The sequence below is a fragment of the Haliotis asinina genome, chromosome 4 (genome assembly GCF_037392515.1).
Source record: "Haliotis asinina isolate JCU_RB_2024 chromosome 4, JCU_Hal_asi_v2, whole genome shotgun sequence".
Lineage (NCBI taxonomy): Eukaryota > Metazoa > Mollusca > Gastropoda > Lepetellida > Haliotidae > Haliotis > Haliotis asinina.
In genome coordinates, this window is record NC_090283.1 from 38,111,612 (window position 1) to 38,132,918 (window position 21,307).

The following is a 21,307-nucleotide window of genomic DNA, read 5'->3' on the forward strand; positions in this document are numbered from 1 at the left end:
GCTTTCATTTAACTTGCATCTACCTTTAAACTTGCTGAAGTCCAAATGGGTTTCCCTTATGGCAAAGTCAGCATGAAATGGTGCTATCTGTTCCCGTAGAATCAGTAAGTGCTTGATGAGAAACAACTCTCCATCCATGACTGTCTTTCTCTTGATGATTCCGTCCTTGGCTGCAGAGAGGGAGTGTATGCAGGCCGACAGCGCCTCCTGAGACAAGCCCTGGAAGGTCGTCTTCTGTGGATTGGAAGAGAGGCATAAACAAAGTGGCCATGCTGTTCCAGTACAAGCAGACTGATACACGTACATCTTGGTCTACTCACATCAATGCATCTGTAAAGCTTGGACAGCGTGACTAAAGTACGACGGACAGTCGGGTACCACATTCCATGCAAATCAGCTGGAGACATGGGCATGTTGCTGGTTGGGTTGTCTGAAATAGATAGACAATGTTTTCAGTTTATCAGTTTACAAAAGGTATGTCTTTAATAAGACTTTGGATATGACATCTACGTCTTGTCTACATATAACTTAATATTCTACAATCGGAACCCCACAAATGTGGGCCATCCAGGTAATCTGAATTCACAGGATTTTCATCCAGTAGTCTTGGCCAGGGGTAAAGTTCAAACACCTCCAGTCAGAGTGCATGTTTCAGGGTAATTTTCGGACAAGCAAGCATGAAATATATCAGCTAGGATTTCTTCTGCATTATCTGTTTACTTATTTCTTTGAAAAGAAGGAAAACATCCTGACAGCCGTTTGAACGATGACAGCTCAGCCATGACAGTGTCTTGAAATACGACTGGCTAGCACTAGTGACATGAACCAATCACCAAGTACAGTACACAAAGTACAGTATTCTTGTACAATTACCAGACAGCTGTAATGTCATCACAATGTGTATAATTACAATGATAAGCTCCCTACAAAGTCACATAGGGAACAATGTGTGCCATGTGCATACTGAATGCAGCAATGATGGAATGGCTAGTCCTGGAATGAAGTCTTTGTTCTTACCTCTACTGGGCTCATTAAGAGGCACTGTCTGCATCTCTGCATCGGAGGCTGTGAGCTGTGCTACCTCCTGGCTAGTGCTTGAGGCGTTAGACGGGGTGCGGGAATGAGTTTTATCACCCTTCTGACCCTTCTTGATGCTCTCAGCAATACTCTGCATAACGATGATAGTAAAAAATACTCATCTCATACCAAAACATTTTTTTCTCAAAAGTTTGGGCTAGTGCCAGCAAGCAATCTGCATGCCATCCTGCTGTGTAAACAACACCATGTAAACTAGTATATGCAGGAAAAATTTTGATAAGGCCAGACCAGTTTTATTTCTGGTTCCATGGATCTGCCAGTCATATTCTTTCAAGAATCAGAAAAAAAATCCTATATTTTTTTGGCCAAAAATGTAAGCTTACAAGAACATTTAGTTTTTAAGAATGTAATTTTCTAAATGAAATTGATATTTTCATACCATCCTGACATGCTTATTATGCTTGTCTCCTTCTTCTATGCAAAGATAGCGGATCACTTGAAATCCACTGTAATTGAAGCAGACATACAATACACTCACCCATCGGGAGCCTCCCTTTCCCATCATTATGGTCACACAACCAGCCACTCTCTCTGAGTCTCATAAGCCCAACACTAAAATTACTGGGAATTCAGTGTGCCTGAGAGGAGCAGTTGGAAGGGCTTGAGACCTTGAGCCAGGATAAGTGTAAAAGATTAATTTTATTCAGAAAATTACACGTTTTCCCTTATCCTGACCCATGCTTATTATGTTTACAGAATCCGATGGAAATGGCAGTACGTCAGACCACATTGGATTCTGTTGACTGACATAAAAGTGAATCTAGTACTTACCCTTCTTTCAATAGTTCGGTCCTGTTCTTCCGGTATTCATCTGTGTGATGGGGGGGGGGGGATCACATCCAGTCGAATTTGTCTTTTCTTGAAGCATTCATTGACAGGGACGTGATGATATATAGATAAACTGGCATCCTGCTATTGTCTAATGCAGCTGTATGTCAAGATTTCCAATCAAGACCAGTTGCGACCCTCCTTCAAATATCTTCATTACAGGGCCATAATCACTCATCACTCTCAATTCTCATGATAAAAGGGTGAGCGAAACTCAGTGCCTTTGTGGAACCATTAGTAGTTGTGCAACAACAAGTGGCTCAAAATGGTGAATGCCAGCAACATCCTCTGTGGCGATGTCCTGTAGGTAGTGAATATCAAACTCTGTATTCGATTTCCAAAAGCAGTCCTCCATTATAGTTGATAATGAGCAGTTTCCGTGTAGAGCGAGTGTTGAGACCAGTGGTCTCACTTTGCGTAGATTGGAGGCTCGAGTCTTGGTGCTTTGTAGGCCCTCAGTATAACGACTCTCATCCATACTGAGATAGTGTGGTGGGATAACACTTCAGAAGGTTTTTCAGTAGATATTGGGTTGAGTAGGCACTTGAAATGTTGTCTCCTTGTCTCAGTACCTTGGCGATAAATTTTCAATGCTCTGACTGGGCATAGTGATAAATCTTGCGTATCATGTGGTCCAAGGACTGTAGATAATGCTGAGATGTGTCATTCTCTGTACTGCTGTCCAGTCAGTTGATTTTGTGTGATAAAATCCCATCTTGATGTACAATCTCACAATGATTGGAGTAGAATCCTGTGCGATTGAAGTCCAGAGCATGTATTTCTGACAATATAGCTAGGGTGATTAGAAACACTGTTTTCTGTATCAATAATTCAAGCAATGTCCAGTCTAGTGGTTCATAGACATCACCCATGAGGTGTTATAGTATGACATTTAAGTCCCAAGCTTGTGCCTTGGCTGGAGCCAGTATGTTGAGACTGTGGAACCTTTCAGTCCTCTGGTATGTTGTAGATGACATAAGTAGCCTGCTATTGGAGGATGTGAGGCCTTCATGGCAGTAAAGCCTTTCTTTCTGGCGTATGTTTCAAACCTCATCCATTTATCATCGTATAATGTGTGGGTAGATATACATAGAGCTAGGGTGATTGCCTTTGCTGCTCTTTAGAATATCATTGATGTTTCAAGCAGACTTTCATACGATCCATATGAATGATGTAGGATTGCAGTGAGCTTGTTTGGTGTGCAGACGGACGAGTATGTTCTTGCACTCTGGTAGTTGTAGTATTGGTTGTCCTAGTTATTGATGAGTACTGGGAACCAATCCAATCTCTCACTGTCCAGTAAACCGCGACCAAATATCTGTTGTATCAGCATCATCGGTTTTATATTCCCGATGACCTTTGGTCGAAGTACTGGAGGGGGGAAACACATAGGTATTCAGTCCTTCCCACGAGATGCTGAGAGCGTCTGTTGTCCATGCCAACGGATCCGGTACTGGAGATATGAATGTTGGTATCTGCTTGCTGAACCTACTGGCAAACAGGATCCAAATGTCTGATTGATAAGTTGAAACGACTCTTGATGTAGCTTCCATTCTGTGAAGGCGTGAAGGGCGTGAAGTTGCGTCCACCTCACCTGGGATGTGACAAGCCTTTATGTGGAGGTTCAAGTTGAGGTTCAAGGCATCAGCAATGTCGAAGAGTTGAAAGGTCAGCTGTAGTAGTGTGTGAGAACATGTTGATCCGTGCTTGTTTATGTAGAATGCTACTGTGGAGCTGTCTGTTTCAACAATGCTGTCGACCAATGTGGTACTGCATTGACTACTGCTTTCATCATCTACATCTAATCTCCAGGTGGTTAATATGATGAATGCATTCGTTGCTCATCCAGATTCCTGCTGCCACCTTGTTTAAGTGAGCATCCCAACCTTGTAGTGACACATCTACGTAGAGATGGTTGTTGTAGGCCAGCTGTAGTAAATTGGTCTCTAAGAAGACATTCGATCGGTGAGTTCACCACAGTAGACATGGTCTCAAGTTGTCTGGCAGAGTAATCCGATCTAACGTGTTGAGATGCTGAATCAGGAATCGTTGTAATGGGCATAATTGTAGCCGTCCTCATCTGGTCAAAGCCTAGTGGTAATGGAGAGAGTAGAGCTTGTTCTATCTTGGTTTGAAGTTTGACCCACCGATCTTCTGGGACGACGATGTGGTTCAACGGAGAGATGAATTGAATCCTGAGGAATTGAAGATCTAGCAGTGGCCCAAATTCCAATTTCAGTAGATTCACAAGCAATCTGAGTTGAGTTAGCCACCTGATGGTGAAGTCTAACTGCAGTCTGAGTTGACACGTCCTCTGATGCGCTTGAATGGTAAAAGGCACGGCAAAGTCCCTGCCGATGTAGACAGGTGACTATTGGCTTGTGACCCTAGCAAATAGCCATGGGGCTCAAGATATTCAGACAGCAGAACCATCCACTGGTAGTGCTGACCGGTGAATAGGAAAAGCAGATATTTCCTGGAGTCCAGATGTATCAGAAAGTGCATGTGGGCATCTTGTAGATCGATGCTGGCTGGATAATCCACGGGAATGAGATGCCGCAGTTGTGGTAAATGGATCATTCTGAACCGATCTGGTTTCAGTAGATAATCCCTGTCGAACTCCTTCATGTTGTATATATGTCAAAAAAGTTTCTTTGGAGTTTTTCTTGGGTACCAGAAAAATTTTAATAATTGGGGAGTAGAATCCTGGTGTTAGTTGATAAGGTGTAGTTTTCTCCAAAAGAGATTATATGGTATTGGCTAGTTTGTCTCATTGATCCCTGGCGTACATGAAGAGTGCTGGGTCTCTTGTGAGTGGTAGTGTTGCCTGTTGTTGCATCTTGTAGCTGTGTTGTAGGATGCTCATATGTAACTGTCGATGAGGAGTCCCCAATCCTTCCAGTAGTACTGTAGACGTCCACCCACTCATGAAGGTTGTACGGGAGGGGTGGTGGGGGAAGGCTCCAGTCGTTCCAAACCTGATATTCAGCACTTTCCTCCTTTAGTTCTCCTGGCAGGGTATCCTATTCCATGAGCGCCTGTTTCCTCTGGCTGAGTGACAAAAAGAGCCCTTGACGTCACAAGGATTGTACTTCTTGTCTCTCGCTCTCTGAACCCAGGAGAACTTTGACTTGTTGGAGTAACGCTGAGAAATATGCTTGAGGACAGTAGTCAAAGTGTCAATGGACTTTATCATCATTACTTCTTGAGTAATGGATTTAGCCTCAATTCTGTCGTCAAATAGCATCAAGGCTGACTAAGTAAGGGAGCTCTATATTTAGTAAAGCCGTTGCCCCAAGAATACACTGATAATAGACCTTGCTGGCGTAGTAAATTCTATCCTGCTGACGTGGAAACTAGATGCACAGAAATGAATTGTTGATCCTTTTTCTTCGTGAAAAGTACAGAGAAGATCATCCTTTCTTCCTCTTTATCCAGGATGTTGAACTTTAGAGATTATAGGACCGAAATTAACTTATCACTGTATGGGGACCCAAGTGTGCCCCCAACTGTCCTCATTGGGCAATGAATGAAAGAATCACAAGCATGGCTGGTCATGTGACCATAATAGTGGGAAATGGAGGCTCCTGATGGGTGAGTGTATTTTACGTCCACTTCATTTAGAAGGCAGCTATTTTAGGAAATTTGTATTTTGCCCAATATACACTTCATAAATTGCCAAAAGTAACATTCTTTTAGCATTTAGAAGGAATATTACTTTGACAAGTGATTTTTTTTCTTTTGCCCTCTTGCCTTTAGGTTTCTAAGGACAAAGTTCTGTTAAACTAGAAATAAAACTGGTCTGGCCTGAAGAAAGAAAAACAAAATTTTATAATTGATGCTTGCAATATTCTTGTTTACTTAGGGTACAGACATCAATGGCATTAATACAAACGTTTGAATTGGAAAAAATCATGGTAGTACTAATGATTTTTTTAACTTGCAACACTCACCATTAGAACAACTACAATGATAGATAATGAAGAAAGAAAACGAAATCTTTCCCTTCTGTACATTGCTCTGTGTAGGGATGTAAATAGATCAACAAATACTGTTTACATTGACAGGGCTGACCAACCTCCATCATCTCCAGCTTCTCTGGGTATGCCAGGTCTCCTGAAGCAGCAGAGTACTGAAAGATGTCAGCCTTTATGTAGATGTAGGACCGGTACACCAGTCTCTCTTGCACATCCATCAACATCTGCTTACATATGCACTCAAACGCCCCCAGCTCCTGGGCTGAAATACACCAGAATAAGTCTGTGTCTGAACAATCTTTCACACAGTATTTTAGGTAACATTACTAGTACAAAGCATGTTAATTTAAGAATTTGGTTAAAAGAACACAGATCATGTCTATTTACGACTTTGGTGAATCCACAATAGCATGGTCTTCACATTTACAACTGTCCATACTGGGACAAAATATCATTATTTTCACATGCACTACCATCCGTACCGAGACACAATAGCATGATCTTCGCATTCACATCAATCATGAATATCATGATCTTTACATGCACAACAAAGACACAACAACAGCATGAATATGAGACAAGTCCAAACTTAGAGGCCCAATTACCACACATTCAAAGCTGCAATTGAGTCCACCTAATTTATTAACATGAAATTATGGCTAGTTCTAACACCAAGCATGGGGGTAATATGAATTTTTAACATCTAAATATCTTAGACATGTATATACTTACCTTACCATATGCCTTATGCATATTACCTCAAGCTCTGCTTAAAAGATATCAGTCCTTGATTCGCCATTCTCTTGAATGGATACCTCATTTATCGATGATTGTGCAGGAACGGAAGTGACATGATCTTCACTCCTGTGGACGTGCGGACTATTTAAAAAATTCACTTTTACTGAAAACTGGTCTGAAGAGCCCAGGGAGGGTATGAGCATCCAGCTTTGGGATAGAGCTACCACCCCATCGTAAGGTAAGTACTTAGATATCTAAAATATTCAGATTTTTAACTTACCATAGGTCTTATGCATATCGATTTGACAGTAGGACGGCAGTGCTAGGCTCCCTAGGACAGACCCCAATAAACAACCAGACCATATGCTGGTAATCCGAGAAGACTAGCAGAAAGGGTAACATCTGGTCCAAGAGACAGATAGTAACCCATAGAAAACCAAAGGAAAAACCAGCACACCGAGAGGTGAGTGATCCTTAAGACCAGACGGTAAGGAGAAGTAGTTACGTAATGGGTGGAAGGTCGGGTGAGCTGCTGAGCAACCACCAGTGGACCAAAGGATTGAAGGCCTTTAACATCCTTGAATGCTAAATTCTGCCGGTAGTAGTCAGCGAAGACTATCAAAGATTTCCAAAAACACCCCTCCATGATGGCCGGAATGGTGCAGTTCCTGTGGAGACTGATGGTGGAAGCCAAGGCCCTAATCTTGTGCAGATTACTGGCTCAAGCTTGAGGAAGATCTCGAAAGGCATAAGCAGCCAAGATGGTCATACGTAGCTACAGCGCAATAGTGTTTCTATTAACCTCACCCTTTGCTGAGGTGATAACAGGGATGAACAGTCTCTTACTAGACTGGCTCCACAACACTGAGGAACTACTGTTTTGCCCTGTACGGGCTCTTAGAATGTACATTACCATGTACAACCATATTCTAGTTGCGGATCAACAACACCACTGTGGAATTGTCTATCAGGACTATCAGGAGTCTGGCGTTTTTCAGCAGAGGCATCCACTGTTGCAGCCCTAGAATGACTGCTTGTAGCTCCATGTTGTTTATATGCCATCCTAGCTTGTGGTATGGCCATTGAGGTGTGCCCTCTAAACATGGAGAGATGCCCCCTTAAACATGGAGAGATGCATCTACAAAATGTCTGTCAGAGACTGTAATGCAAACATTCGACTTGACCAGCGGAGGCAAGGATGCAGATGCAGAGGCAGAAGAAATCTGACATGCAGGTCGTCCACTAATAGGTGAGGAACGGGATCGGGCAGTCAGGCTTAGTTGACACATGTCATCAGTTCCAAATTGCACAGATCGATGTTGATCACTGGATTCTCTGGTCCAGACACAAATATTTACAGACTGCCGCCATATAGCTGGAATAGTGCTGAGTGCGGCTTAAAACTAAACTCACTCAGTTCCTGGAATGGTTCCAGATAAGACTTCTTGACACTGATAATCCACGCCAGTTGCTCTAGGGGACAGGTCTTAAAGTCCAACTATCTGCACATCAACTGAGGGTCAAGGTGGTTCATGAGACAGTTGTCTATGTAAGAGTTGAAGTCGATGCCCCTAAAATGTAAGCTACGGGTAATCAGCAAAGTAATCAAAGTAAAAAGCCATGGGGCCATTGAAATGCCAATCAGGAGCACCTTCCACAGGTAGTGGGACCCGTTGAACATGAACCTCAGATACTTCCCGTGATGATGGTAAATGGGCACATGTAGGTAGGCATCCTGAAGGTCAAGGCTGGTCAGACGCTACGAATAGACTCCCTTCAGGGAATGTACTGGCACTTCCCTCTGCCCTTAGCAGATGACTTGCCACGAAAGGCAGAACCCAAAGCTTTAAATGTAGACAGGGACACCGTGGTGTTAGTAAGTTCCACATGTTCTCTATATATCTCCGGGATCTTGTCATGAAACAAGAAGCGAGACATTAAAGGGGTTCTCATCACCTTCCTCTTGAATTCTTCCTGCCACGTACAAGGGTCTAGGAAACCAGAGCACCGCACATTGGTTGTCACGTCCAAAGCCACTTGCAGGTGTGCCAACAAGTCATGAAGAACTTTCTCCTGGCATTGGAATTAAGTTGTCAAATGGTCAATCCTCGACGCATTATCTTCAGTTAAATCCCCCAGACGCCAAAGCTAAAATAGTTTTCAGCATCTGCTAAGTTCCCTATCAATCACTTCTTCGAATCCTGCACACGGAGTGGAGATCACATCACTTCCATTCCTGCACAATCGTCAATACATGAGGTAGCCATTCAAGAATGGTGAATCAACGACTGTCTGATCTCTTTTAAGCAGAGCTTGAGGTAATACAAATAAAACTTATGGTAAGGTAAGTTACAAATTCTGTTACTTCCCCAAAGAAAACTCCTGCCTGTATGAGGTTACACACCGTGGTTCATATAAGTGTTCTGACTCACGATTGTTCAGCACATGTTCCTCCATCATCTCCATCTTGAGGATGCTACACAGCTCAGACAGAGTCTCCAGATGGTTCACGTGAATAATGAGGGGCCGCAGCACATCATACAGGTTGTTACACAACCGCTCCAACATCTCACTGTCAATACAGTTAATACATCACATGTCTGCCAACATCTCACTGTCAATACAGTCAATACATCACAGCCGCTCCAACATCCCCCTGTCAATAAAACATCACACACGTGCCAATGTCTCACTGTCAATGAGGTCAATACATCACATGTGTACCAACATCGCACTGTTTGTGCAGTCAGTACATCACAGATGTGCCAACATCAAACTGTCAGTACCATCAATACATAACAGATGTGCTACCATGTCACTGTCAGTAGTCAATTCATCAATTGTGTGCCAACATCTCATTGTCAGTATAGTCAATATATCAGAGATGTGCCAATATCTCATAGTCAATACATATCATGTCATATGTCTACTAACTCATGAGCATTGGGAATGTTTCAAATGAATATTTAAAATATAATCAATTCAGCATTAAATAAGCTAAATGTGTTCATCCAAATGTTATGTTCTGGTAATACTGCATGTTAATTAAACAGAGATATTCTTTTTCATTTGAGGATGACAAACAACCAGTCATCATCAGGTAGACAAAACACACATGTCAACTCACTCTAACAAGGGCGTTGGTTTGGAGAAGAAGTTGAAAAACAGCTGGTATTCATCCTCACAAACATGCACCATGAAGGCACAGCCACTCCTCATCTGCACAACACAAATACAATGTCTTTAGCAGGGAGTTCATCACATGTCCAACACTAGATATCTTCAAGTGCAGGTTACAGTTCAGCCCACAGCTACCAGATCTCATCTCTTAAAGTCATGCTGAGAACACAAATCTGTTCAGTCTAAGTAAACGTATCCTCAGTACTTTTCCTTACACTCCACTACTGAGTCTAAGAAAACCCTATGGGAGGTAGCGTCAGGTAACCTTTGAGATTGACCAATCAGAACACAGCTTACCAAATCGTGAAAGTGCACATTCGCACATACTTTTTGAACTTCTTTATAGTAGCCGTTGTCTGGTTGGTTAAATCCATTTAACCGTCTCGCGTTTGATTGGATGGTCATTGGTCGCTCAAAGGTTACCTGACTCGACCTTCTTCTAGGTTTTGTTAGACTCAGTGGTGGAGTGTAACGAAATACACTGAGACTAAGTATACTTAGACTGCAAATCTGTTGGTCTTGCTTTTGCTCAATAAAGTAATCACAAGGTTGACAAAAATAAATCCTTTGATTAGACTGATAATGAATACATTTCAACTTTTTGTGATACAAAATCAATGGTGATAATGGAAATCATACCAGTGCACAGTGATCCCGCACATGTTTGCTAGCCAGATCTGTGATAGTGGAGGCAATGCTGGGTCCAAGAAGCATTTCTCTCTGTATGAAGTAGCAGAGGTGGCAGTCAGCCAGGACATCAGCGTATCTACAAACAGCATCAGTGCAGGGAATGGTGTTCAACACATTGTCATCAATGTGCCACCTTTATCACAGCAACAGGAAAGTAATCGAGTGTTTAAGATCAGCTCACACTTACCAGTATGTCATCTATATTTCTTGAAGTTTAAAAATGTGATGTATGAAAAGCACTTACTCTGGTGACTTATCCACTCTTATCTCTAGCTGTTCTGTGAGGGATTTGATACGAGGAGCATTGGCTCGGAATTTGCCATAAAACAAAGTAAATGCATTGTCAGCCATGTTTGGAACATCCTGCTGAAAATAAAGAGTTAATTTTATCATCACGCTGCATGTGTTGTTAGTTTATTTAAATGAATATAGTATCAAATTCAAACTCTGTGAGTAACATCTAATTTTCATCCCACTTCATACTAAAACTGCTAACTGGCTTCTCTAGCATGTACCCATAGACTGGAGAATTCACTTATGTACTAAAAAGTTTGTTTGCTTTGTTTTGCTGATGTTTAACAATGCACTTAGCAATATTCAACTTGTCTGTAAATAATCAAGTCTTGACCAGACAATGCAGGTATTTACTGCATGGTCATCCATCTATGCAGTTTGGATATAATGACATTTGTCAGCCATGTCAGATAGCATGACCACCGTGTTGGTGTCCTGTTACGACAAACATTGGTTGCTGAAAACCACTTTTAACTCAGATCTTAAATTGTGACTGAAATAATGACCCTCCCCCAATGACTGTCATATGTCTTGATGACGCTACTTATATCCCTGCACACTTTTTCATGACCCTCCCATCAAGTATGTGCATTAATTCTTCATCATCTTCCTATGACTGCCTCTGACATCCCTCTCTTTCAGTAATTTGCCTATAACTAAATAGGAACTGATAGTCATAATGCTGTCTACACACTGAGTACCTTTTTAGGTAGCACCTGTTGCGTTGCATTCTGCAGAAGTGTTGTCACATGTGACTTTATAAGATTAAGTGCTCGGGACAAACTCTGCCGGAACCTGGCTAAATATACTGCTGATTCTTTGTACCTCGGCTGGAATAAACAACATCTCAGAATGAATTACTATAGCAAGACTCTGCATGAAGGCTGCCTTCTTATGAATACATATATTCCAATTCCAAAACATTACAGGGTGTCTGTTATACAAAATGTGCATGAAACAGAATGAATGTCTATTACATGATTAATGCGGAACATCAGAGAACAATAATTATGTCCATGGTTTCATTACATTTCTCAAAGGCTGCCAGCTTGACCATATGCTGACATATATTTTCATGAACATGACTGAAGTGAAGTTTGTTCGTTACAGTATCCAACTCACATTATTTTTAAGGTAATGAATACATTCATCCATGCGGGACAACATCGGAACAAAAGACTCGTTTGTAACTGTCAGAGCAGGAGATCCAAGTTTCTGAAATGGGTGATGGATGATAAGAAGTCATCAACATGTACCATATGAAGAGGAGATGCTGGCTTGGCCATCTACAGGTGACAGAACATCATCAAACCATTGTTACACAATATGGGTATAACAGTCATTTTAACTCGACATTTTCATCATGGCTGCCATTTTTAAGGTGGAGCATGATCATTCATTCTAAATTCTTACGTTCTAACACTGTTATCAGTCACTGCTTATGTAATAAAGATATTGCTCATCCATGTATTATTATCCTCCCATAGGCCTTGTAGCTATCAAAATGAAAATGTTAACCATTGTTAAGATTATTGCACTTGTACAGTACTGAGCATGTATGTGTCCAAACTGATGACCCTTTATTAGCGCAACCACACCTTGATGCAGTTTTAACACAAAGAAACAATACATGGATTATCAACTGAAGGATCCTCATTCCTTTGATTTTAACTGGGCAGCAAGCATCATGTTCTTTTAATTCTTGTTCTGTACAGAGAAACAATGTGTCACAACAGAAGTTCACAGAACAAAAAACATTCAGTCTAAGTAAACTTAGTCTCAGCGTATTTCGTAACACTCCACCACTGAGTCTAACAAAACCTAGTAGAAGGTCGCGTCAGGTAACCTTTGAGCTACATATAACCGTCCAATCAAACGCGAGACGGTTTAACAGATTTAACCAATCAAACAACGGCTACTATTTAGGGATCGGAGGGATTTTCAAAATATTCAGGTTACTGACACAGATCTCTCCACAAACAAAAATCTGTATATAACACAGTTATTTGACCAGCTGTATATACGCTTTGGGGGTTCTGTTGACATGGTTACCATTAGCCAATATTTCCGCAATATGACCTCCTTGAATATTGACAAAAAACACTATTTTCAGGGACTGTTTACTCACCATTGTCATGGTTGTAACGTGCGCCGTGTGCATCACATGGAAGGGATCGTACACTAAATAGCATGTCGTTCAGGTACAAACCTTTTTGAGATAAAAAGTTCAAAAGGTATGTGCGAATGTCCACTTTCGCAATTTGGTAAGCTGTCCTGATTGGTCAATCTCAAAGGTTACCTGACGCGACCGCCCATAAGGTTTTGTTAGACTCAGTGGTGGAGTGTTACGAAAAGTACTGAGGATACGTTTACTTAGACTGAAAAAACATTAGGAGCAAATTTTACATTGGAACAGCCAGACATAGGTCAGTTATATCAAAACTGGACAATTTCAATATGGCATCCATCGCACCCATGTTTACAAACTTAATCCAGTGATTAACTTTTCGAACGACAACTGATTATGCATTATACATTGTGTTGAATACTTACACTGGATATTCTCTCCAACTCATTAAAGTATGACAGCTTGTTTGTCAAACTCTCTGCTGTATTCATCAGCTTGGTCTGAAAGTGAACAACAATGTATGTACACACTTAATCAGGATATAGGAAGTTAAGTTTGCATTCAGATATTATGGTCTTTTTCAGTATGTCAACATACTATTCACAATTTGTCATAACAGACATTCCTCACCCAATCTTCTTTATCTTGCAAATACACAATTCTTTTCCAGAATGTAGTCAAATGTAACCAAGGTTATATCTGAGATTATACTTCCTCAAGTATGTTCAGAATACAGTATTTTTTGTTGGCGGAGTGCCATCACAATAGCTGTATTTTCCCCTGAGCTTCCAAAATGGATTGAGGTGATGTACCTGTTCAGCCAGAAGATGTTCACAGGCTTCATGTAGAGCATTGGTCTTGGTGGAAACATTGACATACTGCTTCTGAAGCTCCCGCAGGTGGTCCAGGGCCTGAGTTACCTCCCCTAGCACATCGTCACACTGGTCACGGTGACCCATCAAGCCATCCATGTAATCCCTGAGTACAACAAGCATTCAGCACACATAAAACTTGAAAAAGTAGCATTAACTTGATCAATATGGTCAAGCCTTTCCTTAATATGCAACACTGTTCAACACCTATCCAGCATAGTTGATAATTATTAGAGTTTATACATACTTTTGTCCCATTTAGAAAACACTACATGACAGCCAGGTTTCCAAAGCAAGACAACAACTATCACACTTGACTTGTACCTGTAATGACTTTCATCCTCTTGATCAATACCATCTTCCAGTTCAGAGAACCAGGAAAAGAACTGCAACAGTCAATGCTCCAAATGTATAAAATTCCTCAAAAGTCAACTTTCAAATAATAATTGCACAGACCACAGGAAAGGTGTGATCTATCCATGTTGACAGTGAGTATATAATAGTAAATAGGTAACAAAGAATTAGTAAAATAACATGATATTCAATAGGTGTGTATATATACAGGACTACGCAGACAGTGTAGGAGATAAGGCCTGTCTGACGGCCTGAGATGGGCTAGATTTCTGACGGATGGTTGAAATTTACAGCTAACCCGTCCGATGGTCTGGATAAATCTTAGAAAATATGATCCAGTGATATTCTTGGATTGACTGGTCTGGTTAAATCCATTTGAGGCTGGTAACATTTTTAAGTTACCTGCCCTGATGTCTGGCTGGGTTAGGGACTTATTTGATACACGGATACAATGGACTTTGCTTCAAAAACTTCCATCATACTTGAAATTCAACACAGATAAATACATTTCTACAACATATGCAGATTATACCATCAATCATTTTCACAGAGTAAAAACTCACATGACAGTTGAAAGAACCTTCTTATTTCTAAAATATTTTTGAGGCCAACATCTTACTCCTAGGCCAAATGTAGAGATATCATGAAAATCAGGTAATATGATACAACCAGCCTTATCACCCATACTGCATATCTTGACCATGTTGAACACCAGTGCTTGTTACCACACATTAGACAATGTGATCAATTCTCAAGCAGTTTGTTTATGAACATGTGGACACTGTTTTAACAGTGGACTGAACCCAGCTAGGTTTTAGTAACCTGATACCTCCTGTAGCTAGTTCACATCAACAAGAATTTTTGGAGGGTGGGGGGTGTCATACTAATTACTGAATAATGCGTTCACTGCTGCAGAGAGATCCTAAAAGACAGGGACTTTTCTAGCATTTGGCCTAGGACTAATCTCTGTAAAACACAGATAGGGGCATTTTATTACATAAACAGTAACAAAACAAAACGTTGCCTCCTTGCAACAAAGCAAGAAGTAACTTTAGTCTATAGCCTATTTACTATCACTGACATTTATTGTGAAATGGGTGAGTGTTACACTGTTCACCTGCTGAGCATTCTCTATCTTGCCTCCTTCTGGTGGGTTGGACTGGAGGAACATCTGCAGCAGACTGTCCTCACTGGTGCTGCTGCTTGATACACTCACAGGAGGGGGAGACACAACCAACACATCATCACACGGCAACTGCAGCACACAAACATGATTACCACAAGACAACAATAAAACAACATAAGAGAAGATTGGGCCAGACAAAAGAGTCATTGAAAGTATAGGCATTGATCACTGCTATAATTGTATCATCACATTCAAATCTAGTTTGAACTTGACTAGCACCTGTGTTTTCCACATGATGGTCATAATAATAGCGTACTAAAGGACAGTATGTTGACAGTTAAATTTTTCAGCAGGCATTATATAATTACTAAATGTGATGTCACCATAAGTTCATGCATAATTTAATTCTCAAACCAGAAAAGAGAGAGCTGCACTGTATTGCTGATACAATGAAAACTAAACTGACTTCAGTCATGTTACTTGTCAAAAGCAAAAGGAATATAAAAATTGTTTTCTTGCAGATGAGTACTGATGAAATGCCTAATTGTATTGATCTCTTAATACATACTGGCCTTCTCTGTTTCTATTTTGTGGACTATCTCTCAGTAACTATGTGACATAGACTTGTATGTTCTTTAATGTTATATGTAAAGCTTGATGCTGCGTTTACACTAGGCCATGATTAGGCCATGATCATGCCAACCAATGAGGACCAAATATCATAGCAAATCTTCATGACAGTCCAAAGTTTTGTTCACTTTTGCCCTTTCTTGACACTCATTTAAGGTTTCATGTGCTCTGATAGGATCTGTAACACATTCTTATAATTCAACATATGATCAGTTATGCTTCAATGAAGATCTGTTACAAATATCTGATTATGAGTAGCAAATTTTTACGATCATCAAGAGTTTAGTATCCTGTCTGTTTCTTCTGTTTTGAGATGTTCAAAACAATCGACTATCTTTCGTTGACTTATATTTGGTCAAAGAATATTGACAAAACATGACTGTGACACAATTCTCGGACAGCATGTGTTACTTTTGAGCTCTGTTCTTTGCCCTTTATTAAGGTTTAAAACGAAAATGTCGATAAAATAGTGTACACAGCTTGCAGTTGGATCACAATGAATTTCATCTGACATCATTACACAATTTATAAGAAATCACATCAAACACTCCAGAACATGTCACAGCACAAGGCAGCGCAATAGATTGTGGACGCTAATCATAATACAGTGTGCTTAGAAGTTCATAGAAATGCATTGAATTGTATTAGATCGAGATAGTTTGTGTACAATGTGACACAACACGAGATCTTAATATAATTGAAATTGACAGTAAAAGCACTTTAAAGAATTTCAATATATCTTGGTAGAATAGTGGGATAATGGGACCTAACATTGGATACGCGATATTACGATTATAAAGATGCCTCACAATCATGGAGATCTCTTGCAGTCACCATGATTTGGATCTAAGCTTTTTCGAGCAATGTCCACATTGCTGCACAACATGCAAATTTAGCTAGTCATTCCTGTGACGTCATGGAAATGAACGGAAAGAGTCGAATTGGTGCCTCATGCTTTCATGCTACTGACGGTTGCCGAATGATCCCGATATCATTTGGCACAATTGTCCTATTCCGTAATCTACAAGATACCATGTTGTGTTGAATGAGTCGATATGGTTCGAACTGAAAACAGTTGTTGACTTCAGGCGTCAGACGTTGATTTCACGGTGCATGCATGAATGATGTGCTTGTATAAAAATCATTGTGTGCTTTATCGTGACAGAAAAGTATTGTAGAGAACCCAGTAAGGATACGGTGGATCACGCTAAGGAATGAGTGAGACATGGGCATGATGGTGATGGCACAAGGGTGAGTTAGACTTCAAATCATTATTGAAAATATGTTGATCTAGAGGTAAAACTTCCATCAGCCCAAAATTTCGACACTAAACCATTTCATTGTTTATTTGTTTTTGGTCTCCTGTTTTTCCTTGTGAACAAAATAATAAAAATGGAAAAGTAAAACAATTGGTAGTCATGCATTTACCCACTATATTGGATTAGATTACCCTAACCCTAAACCCTAACCCTTGGAATAATTCCAATAAACAGAATACACTCACCGAACCGGCACGAAAATGGCTGATGTATCCAGTGTAATGAATTCTTATTGCTTCGAAAAATAAATATTTCTTGGAATGGTGCAAATTACTGAATGATAAAGATATATATGTATATTAGTTTGCAGTTATAACTCATTTGATCCAAATAGTTACGTTTGAAACCGAAATATAGAATATTTGTAGATTATTTTAATTGACCAAAACTGCAAATAATAAAACAAGGCACAATGTGACCAATGTAAGTCATTCTTACTAAATTTAAAAATACAAAATATATAAATACACAAAATATAACACCTCAGCACCTCTTAATACAAAAAAAATATGAGCATATTAGTCAAAAAAGAAGAAATATTTAAAACTGGTAACTGCGAAAAATTGTGCATGTGCTGGGAACTACTACTGGAAACTCGCAACATCATTGGGTTTCTGTAATAACAAGGCTGGTAGAGATAAAACATCAGTGAGCGGAGCTTATACGCAGTCGCTGAGCTTGAGGACTTTGTTGCTATGCCAGCGTCATAGGGCATTGTTTCAAGAACATACTTTTGAAAAAAATCACCTGCAATGACGTAAAATAGTATCATGACGTGTCTTTAAAGTTTGTGGTGCTACATCCTAAAAGTAGGCCTTTCATGCTTTGATTTTAAAATATATTCCGAAACATGGCCGAGTGTAAATGCAGCATAACTGACTATCAAGAAAATCAACTGTATGTTCAATATATTCTTGTCTGTGCAAGGTAACTGCAGATGTAAATATCAGTATATATACTAGTCTAAGCAACATACACCCAATACAACTGCTGCATTTTCCATACTAAGTGCCATTTCTATCATGTCTATAAACAACTGTTAACTCTCCATGCAGTTAACAAGTTTTATGTCTACTTCAGGCACGTCAAATACTAATGTATTAAAGATAATCGGTTAATTTTGTAAGCAACTGTTATTATATGTTTATTCTGTTAATTTTATCCTTGAGCAAATGCTACATTAACTGGAAAATGTTCTGGACTTAAGCTAGTCCAGCATATAACTAGACAACTTCGCACTATACCAAGGTGTGCTCGACATCCAGCCAGCGAGTGAATTTTCTTTGACGCACTATGCGCTGTACAGATATGTACAGCGGTTTAAGGCAAAAATCCAGCCGATCGACTAGAACATGTGCACGGATTGCTAAAACAAATACTCATTTTCAAAACGGCATACTTACATCCACTAACATCCATTCACTTTATTATATATTAGCCCTGATACAGAACCACCCCCGTTTTTCACCACTTGACGGACATTTTGATTGGTTGACCAAACAGTGGAATCGCACTAAAACGGTTAGCGATAAATTGACTGTGGTTGCGGGGAAACGAACTTAAGGCATTTTTTCAGCGTTTGTAGACATTTCTGGATCCCATATATCATCGCACCATTCACTGAACTCTTAAAATTGCATTGATTACTCTAAAACGAAATGAATCACTGTAAGTAGTTATAATTCTACACCATAATCATAATGGCAGTGTGCATGTAGTATGCATCTTACGAGATGACAGTTTTCACTTTCATGCACTTTGTAAAGCTGATATATTTCCAAATTAGGATTTCTTCACTGATTCATTCAAATGTTTCATTTCCTCTACGTTCTACATTTCTACACCAAACATTTCCTATCCTTCAATAATGAAGTGGCGTCATTACGCAAGTTACATGACGCCGAAAGAAGACATATTCAACAAATCGGTGAATGTATTTCCAAGATAAGAAAAACTGTAAGACACACGCTCTTGGGATTGTATTTCGTCAAGAATAATTTGATAGTGTGTCATGTGCACAATCACTTCAAATCCCTCTCCCAAAAGGTTAACAGGGGAGGCCCAACAATTGACTTAACAAAACTAACACAACGAAAAGCGTTTTTAATTACGCTTCAGTAAATACAAGTCGGAGGTGGTAAAGTGGGGACATGGTACATGCAAGACGTGTCCTAAAGACCACACCTACAGTTTCACGAAACGACGTAAACATCATACGTTCACATCCACACATATAACTCTATAAACATAACATCAAGTACCGAGAATCATTTGAGAACTAATTACGCATAACATTCTTAGATTCATATCCATACATATAACTATATAAACATAATAACCAACTATACGCATCACTGTTTGATGGAGGAAGGGTCGTATATTTACACATAACTTGGGGCTAGCTTATCGCTAGAGGGGAGGGACATTCTAGACATTAGGGCAGGACGTCCACCATTTAATAAAGTCAACTGAAATAATACGGCCCTTCCCCATACAAGAGACAGAAGTCTTCCTAAAATGTCGCATATTATAAAGCTTGGCAGCTGTCGAATAACTTTCCGAAAATATGTGTCAAACATGTGTACATGGCACACATTCTAATACGTTACCGATAACAAGCGTGTGTACCGTCACCAATAACACGTGTGTGTACCTTACGTATTAGAAGTGGGTGAGTGAATGAGTGATAGAGTTTAGTTTTACTCCCCGGTGTTCAGCGATATTCCAGGACTATCAAGACGGACCAGAAATGGACTTCACAAATTGGAATTCGAACCTTGATTTTCACCACCGACTTAATCCCTTGGCTTCAAATGTTATTGGAACTTCAGTCTTTATCAAGGTAGTAGCATAAGACATGTGACATCATGGTAATGTTGTGTCTGAAAAAAAACTTTCCCATTTGGATAATAAGAACACTATGCCCACCTATCCAACACCAAAAACATCTAGGAATGACACTGTAGGTCTCATGACATCTCGGAACATGAAATATACCGTCCACAAACAATGATATACACCACTAAAGGTTCATTTCCCCTCCCGCCTACTGCAGAGCGTCATAGTCCGTTTTCATGGATTCCGTTTTTTAAGCAACCTCTCATTTACATATCCACAATGGCCGGCTGTCGAGGGGGTGTATATGTTTCAAGACTTGTCAGAAATAAAATGAGTGTATTATGTTGGAGGTAAGTGTCCCGCTTTTACGATGAATGTTTGTTTTAGCAAAACCTGCAAAAATATCAGTCGATAGGTTGAGTTTTCAGTCTTGATTTTGCCTTAAACCGTTCCGCTCATATTTCTTAAGGAAAGGTGCGTCAAAGAAAATGCACTCGCCGTATAAACTCGATGTAGGCCTTGGCTGGAATACGAGTTTATTCATATGAACTAGACTTAAGCTTGCGTCGATGCTCATTTCAGTTGTCAAAAAGCTCAAAATACCATGCTGGCAGACACCTCCGACGTATACATTAACTGAAAAAATTAAATTTTCTTCATGTGATATTATCTAAACAAAACTGTGAATGACAGGTGGTGTTAACTGCATATCCGTCGCACTTGCACTTAACTGAATGCGCGAAAACGGAAGGTACTTTCAACGAATCGCTTTCACCTAAGACATACGATTAGGAAACGTAATGCTTACTCCTTGTGGAAGTGGCCGTTCTGTTACAAACGACGTTAATTCAATAATGGCATCTTTTTGTTTCGTTGTTAGAGGAGCTTTCGGGTTTGTCTTTGCTTCCCATAGTGACAGTCTCTCCCTGATTAGCTTTTGACGGCTAGCAGACTGCAACGTGTCAGCCATTTTGATGCAGAGGGATCGAAAAGTAGGATCTCACAACGAAATAAGATGATTGAAAAGCTAGTGAAAATATAAACGAATAAAGATTCTCGATACTTTACAAATATTCGAAGGAGGGAGGTTTACAGGACCGTTTTGTCATATAGTTACCATATGAAATGTTTGTTTTGGAATAGTAAAACACGGCGATTATCTAGTATCGGACGGCAATATGCCATAATTATGTCGTCATGGAGTCTTTTCCAAGAAATGTTTATATGCAGCTATC

At 40.0% G+C, this 21,307-nt stretch overlaps 1 protein-coding gene across 6 annotated transcripts in view; it reads right to left on the minus strand.

Annotated features, from left to right (window-relative positions):
- LOC137281543 (conserved oligomeric Golgi complex subunit 3-like) overlaps window positions 1-21,099 on the minus strand; it is a 28,840-nt gene extending 7,741 nt beyond the window's left edge. For 2 of the 6 annotated variants that reach the window (XM_067812836.1, XM_067812839.1), the window contains exons 1-15: window positions 20,881-21,045; window positions 15,277-15,414; window positions 14,130-14,191; window positions 13,746-13,911; window positions 13,359-13,433; window positions 11,928-12,020; window positions 11,507-11,635; window positions 10,756-10,877; window positions 10,461-10,587; window positions 9,769-9,860; window positions 9,074-9,213; window positions 6,005-6,165; window positions 1,018-1,168; window positions 321-430; window positions 24-234 (exon numbers count right to left, since the gene is read on the minus strand). In XM_067812836.1, coding sequence (XP_067668937.1) covers window positions 24-234; window positions 321-430; window positions 1,018-1,168; window positions 6,005-6,165; window positions 9,074-9,213; window positions 9,769-9,860; window positions 10,461-10,587; window positions 10,756-10,877; window positions 11,507-11,635; window positions 11,928-12,020; window positions 13,359-13,433; window positions 13,746-13,911; window positions 14,130-14,191; window positions 15,277-15,414; window positions 20,881-21,042 — 1,939 coding nt within the window. In that variant the 5' untranslated portion in view covers window positions 21,043-21,045. Of the gene's footprint in view, window positions 1-23; window positions 235-320; window positions 431-1,017; window positions 1,169-6,004; window positions 6,166-9,073; window positions 9,214-9,768; window positions 9,861-10,460; window positions 10,588-10,755; window positions 10,878-11,506; window positions 11,636-11,927; window positions 12,021-13,358; window positions 13,434-13,745; window positions 13,912-14,129; window positions 14,192-15,276; window positions 15,415-20,880 lie in introns of all 6 variants that reach the window. The other 4 variants (XM_067812841.1, XM_067812837.1, XM_067812842.1 and 1 more) reach the window with 4 other exon arrangements.
- Window positions 21,100-21,307: the final 208 nt, after the last annotated feature.